General features: G+C 53.4%; 1 protein-coding gene across 2 annotated transcripts in view; it reads left to right on the plus strand.

Annotated features, from left to right (window-relative positions):
• Positions 1-456: 456 nt before the first annotated feature.
• ZNF428 (zinc finger protein 428) overlaps positions 457-4,878 on the plus strand; it is an 8,778-nt gene continuing 4,356 nt past the window's right edge. Inside the window, exons 1-2 of one of the 2 annotated variants that reach the window (XM_046684299.1) lie at positions 457-823; positions 3,532-3,725. In XM_046684299.1, coding sequence (XP_046540255.1) covers positions 3,650-3,725 — 76 coding nt within the window. In that variant the 5' untranslated portion in view covers positions 457-823; positions 3,532-3,649. Of the gene's footprint in view, positions 824-1,112; positions 1,189-3,531; positions 3,726-4,878 lie in introns of those variants that run through there. The other variant, XM_046684298.1, reaches the window with a different exon arrangement.

Here is a 4,878-nt window from a genome sequence, read left to right on the forward strand (position 1 = left end):
CCCATAGCTTCCTGTGCTCCACTCATCCCAAGTCTGACCACTCTGGCTTGTGGTTCTGATTACGTGTGGATCTCCTTCCTCTGACTGGGGCGACATGAGGAGAGGGGCTGTGTAGGTCTTGTTCACTGAGGAAACCATAATTCCCACTAGCACAGGGCCTGACACATAGGAGAGCAGTAAATATTTATCCTGGTTCGGGGGATGGAGGCTTAGTAATGGTCCTAGCCCTCGTGCCCGCTCTGGGGATGCAAACCGATCCTGACTGAGACAAGGCTCCTCGCTTCGCGCTAGTCCGCAGTCTCCGTGCGCACGCGCCTGGCTCAGGCGCCCCCCACCCCACATATGCTAATCACTGCGCTCCGAAGTGCGGCCTCTCCCGGGAATATGCAAATCAGCCCTTTCAGCACCCCAGGCCTCCTATTGTCCCGCGCTAAGATTATGCAAATGAGCAGGCGTCAGGTCCAGGACAGTGGCCGAGCTGGCGCCCCCCACCCCCAGCGCATGCCGTTTTCTATAAAGCGCGTTCCTGCTGGCTCACGCACGCGCCAGGCTTGCAGTGGCTGGGTCCGTCGGGCTGCGGACCGTACCAAGTCAACCGGGACGGCGAGGGGCACAGCCGGGAACCCCCTGCGCGGGGCCTCGTCGACAGCCCGACTCGGAGAGCCCCTCTTCCCACTGTGCGACAGGAATGGTCCATCTCTCCGCGCAAGCGCCCTAGGCTCTGCACGCCCCTCGCTCTCCCTCCTACCCCGCTTGCAGCGCAGGCGCAGAGCCCGGGCGTGCAGCCGCCGCCGCCGAGCCGGAGCGGGGCCCGTGGGCGCCGGTGAGTGTCCGGGATGGAGGCGCGCGGGGCATGCTGGGAAGCGGGCGCTACGGCACCGCTGCATGACGGGAGCGACGGTTCCCGCCACCGAGGAGCGGGCCTCGGGCTTGGGCCGTGATGGCCTGAGGGCGAGACCCAGGCTCCCTTTTCTTCCCCCGCGCGGCACCGTGCAGCCCTGGGCATCCTGGGAAGACAGGACGCCGCGCCCTAAAGCATTGTGGGAGTCGGTCTGCTAGTCGTTATGAGCCTGATGCCTGGGGGAAGGATTGTCTCTGCTCCTTGTGGGGAGCCGGTCCCTTTTGTCACACACCTTCCGCTGAGCATCCTCGAAGCTTGGAGTGCTTCAACGCGGAGCATCCTGGAAGGTGGTCATTATAGGCCCGAGGCATCCTGGGAAGAATTGTCGCAGAGCATTGTGGGGACTGGTCCTTATTGTTCCATATAAGGTTTTGCTTTGGCCTCCTCGCTCTAGCATTGTCGAAATGAGTGCCTATTATGTTCGCGCAGGGCATCCTGGGTGTTGGTCGCTATAGGCTTAGGACATTGTGGAGTCTTGGGCACTGTGTTTTCCTTATGGTAGTGAGGGAGCCCCGTTTATGCCCCTGTAAGATCGTGGGAGCCAGTCTGGCTGCCATAGTCGTTGTAGGAATGGGAGTTGTGCACCAATGAATTGTCTCCACCTGACATCTGGAATACGCTGCAAGGGCCCTTGTGTGTTGGGGGTTTGGGGAAGGGTAGGCTGGATTGGTGAGCCATGTCTCCTTGTAATCTCATGGGAAGTTCTGATTGCCCGTGGTGTAGGGTTGCCAGTTAAAACATAGAATGCCCGGTTAAGTTGAATTTCAGATAAACAATCTTTAAGAAATGTCCAATTTAACTGGGCGTTGTCTGTTTTTATTTACTAAATCTGGCAAGCTTATTCAAGTGTGAAGTAGGATTTCCAAATCAAATGGGGCCGAACAGGCAATAGGATATTTTGAGAACTCTCTTCTGCCAATTAGGAATCTTCTCTCTCCAGAAAGCCCAGATCCAGGTGTCTTTAGAAAGCTCCCCACCCTTGATGCCAGCCCTCCCATGCCCCGGCCTCCTCCAGGCTTCGGTCCTAATCTTTTTCTCTTTAGTCCCCAGCATTAAACTTGACCTCCAAGCTTTGAAGGGATGGTGTACTTTCCACCATTGTATGCCCAGTGCCCAGCACAGGCCTTGATGTATAAGAGGTGCAGCTCAGGCTGCCAGCCCCTTCACTGACTTGCCTTGCCTGGCTCTTTACTGTCCGGGAGTGCAGTGGGAGACAAAAGAAGCGCTCTGTGTGTGTGTTTGTGTGTGTGTGTGTGTGTGTGTGTGTAGGGAGCTATTGGTGGAGAGGGAAAGGAAGGAGAGGAGTCAGAGAAGGCTTCTTGGAAGAGGCAGAGGTGGTATTGGGGTTGGGAAGAAATACAGAGGTTCTCGTGCTTGAGGTGGGCTTTGGAGGGTGAGTAGGAGTTCTCTAGGCAGACAAGAGGAAAGGAGGACATTCTAGAAAGCAACAGCAGGATTTGCTAAGACCCACAAATGTGAAAATCCCTGGTGTGCGCAGGGAGAGGTGAGAAGTCTGGAATGGCATTTATAGAGGGTTGGGGGTGGGGGGAGTAACAGCCACTGTTAATGGAGTACCCAATACATACCAGCAGTTTATATGAATGAGCCTACTGAATCTTCAAAAAATCTTTTCAGAGGCCGGCCCCGTGGCCGCGTGGTTAAGTTTGTGCGCTCCTCTTCAGCGGCCTAGGGTTTTGCCTGTTCGGATCCTGGGCACAGACATGGCACCGCTCATCAGGCCATGCTGAGGCAGTGTCCCACAGAGCACAACCAGAGGCACTCACAACTAGAATATACAACTATGTACTGGGGGGCTTTGAGAGGAAGGAAAAAAAAAGAAGACTGGCAACAGTTGTTAGCTCAGGGCCAATCTTTAAAAAAAAATCTTTTCAGCCAAGGGATCTTTTTAAGAAAAGTAGCTTTCTTATGACACGGCTTCAAATCCCAGTTCACCTACCTAGCTACCAGTTGGTGTGAACTTGGGCTACTTGTTAATCGTCTTTGTGCCTCAGTTTCCTCATCTGTACTAAGGAGATAAGAATCTGTCTCAGCATGGTTATGAGGAGTACATGAGTTAAGCCCTGGAAGCTCTCCTTGTAACTGAGAAGGAGACAGGCTCAATTTAGGATTGAAACCTAGACAGCATCTTGCCAAGGTATAAATTGATACAGAACTAGGGCTGACATTCACAAACTAGTGCAGGCATTACCAGTCATTTAAATATTGAAATTCTTCTAGATTGATTGGTATATAACTGGTACACAAGGTAATCCCTACCCCCAGCCCCAGACTTTCCTACAGTCCAGCAAGTGAAGGGTTAATGTCTGGCCTAGGACCATGTTCCGCTCTGGTTCTGACTGAACCCATGCTAGGACCCGCTGTTAAATGTTTGGAATGTTACCCTTCTTCACTCCAGTGAATAAGAACCACAGACAGCTTTGTTGCCCAGATGGGGAAATTAAGGCCTACAGAGGGGCGGGGCCTGCAGCCAAGGCCCTGTAGGCAGTCAGGGACAGAGCTGGGGCCTTCTTTGCCTTGTCTCCAATACTGAGCACACAGCTGGGCCTGGGGAGGCAGATGCTATGTAGAAATTTATTGAGTCACCACAGGCCTTTCATTCCCCTTTCCAGCATCCCTCTCTACCTGCCAACATCCTGCATTAGAGAATTTGTGGCTGTGGAGAGCTGGCCAGGGAGGGACGCTGCCCAGCTGCTGCTCTGCTCCTGTCTCCTGTCCCCTCCCCTGGCCATGACAGAGACCCGTGAGCCAGCTGAGACTGGGGGCTACGCCAGCTTGGAAGAAGATGATGAGGACCTCTCTCCAGGTGAGGCAGCCTTAGAGGTGGTGGTGTTGGCTTGAATATCATCCTGGCCTGGGATTGGGGCTCCACTAAGAAATCTTGATGGGGAGTGGCTTCTTGTCTCGCTGGGTATTTTATTCTGATCGGGACTCTCTGCCCTGCTAGGGGATCCCTTCCGGTTGAAACTTCTGGGGGTTGTAGATTGGCTGGGATTGCTCTCCTTGCTGGGAGTTCTAGATCGGCTGTGGTCTCTCTTGCTAGAGATTCTAGGTTGTCTGTGATGCCTCTCTTTTCTGGAGATTCTAGATTGGCTGTGGGGCCCCTCTTTTCTGGGAGTTGTAGGTTGGCTGTTCTTGCTTTCCTTGCTGGAGTTTCTAGATCGGTTGTGATCTCTCTCTCTTCTGGGAGTTCTAGATCGGTTGTGATCTCTTTCCTTGCTGGAGATTCTAGATTCGATGTGATAGCGCTCTCTTCTGGGAGTTCTAGATTGGCTATGATCTCTTTCCTTGCTGGAGGTTGTAGATCTGCTGTGATCTCTCTCTTTTCTGGGAGTTCTAGATCGGCTGTGATCTCTTTCCTTGCTGGAGGTTCTAGATCGGTTGTGATCTCTCTCTTTTCTGGGAGTTCTAGATCGGTTGTGATCTCTTTCCTTGCTGGAGGTTCTAGATTGGTTGTGATAGTGCTCTTTTCTGGGAGTTCTAGATCGGCTGTGATCTCTTTCCTTGCTGTAGGTTCCAGATTGACTACAGTCTTTCTCCCTGCTGGGAGTTCTAGATGGGCTCTGATCTCTCTCCTTGCTGGGGCCCCTTGACTGGCTGTGACCTTGGTCTCTTCTGGGGGTTCTAGATTGGTTATAATTTTTCCCTTTGCTGCAGTTTCTAGACTGGCTATGTTTTCTCATCTGGCTAGGACTTCCCTTCCGGGTAAGACTTCTTGCCCTACTATGATTTCTCTTCCAACTGTGACTTCTCATCCTGCTATGAGCCCTCTTCTGACTGCGACTTCTTGCCCTTTGAGGTGTTCTAGACCGGCTGTGACTTCGGGTCCTCGTGGGGGTGCTAGACCAGCTGTGACTGTGGGTCCTGCTGGAGGTACTAGACCAGCTGTGACTTCGGGTCCTGGTGGGGGCACTAGACCGGCTGTGACTTCGGGTCCTGGTGGGGGCGCTAGACCGGCT

The sequence above is a fragment of the Equus quagga genome, chromosome 13 (assembly GCF_021613505.1).
Source record: "Equus quagga isolate Etosha38 chromosome 13, UCLA_HA_Equagga_1.0, whole genome shotgun sequence".
NCBI classification, from domain to species: Eukaryota; Metazoa; Chordata; class Mammalia; order Perissodactyla; family Equidae; genus Equus; species Equus quagga.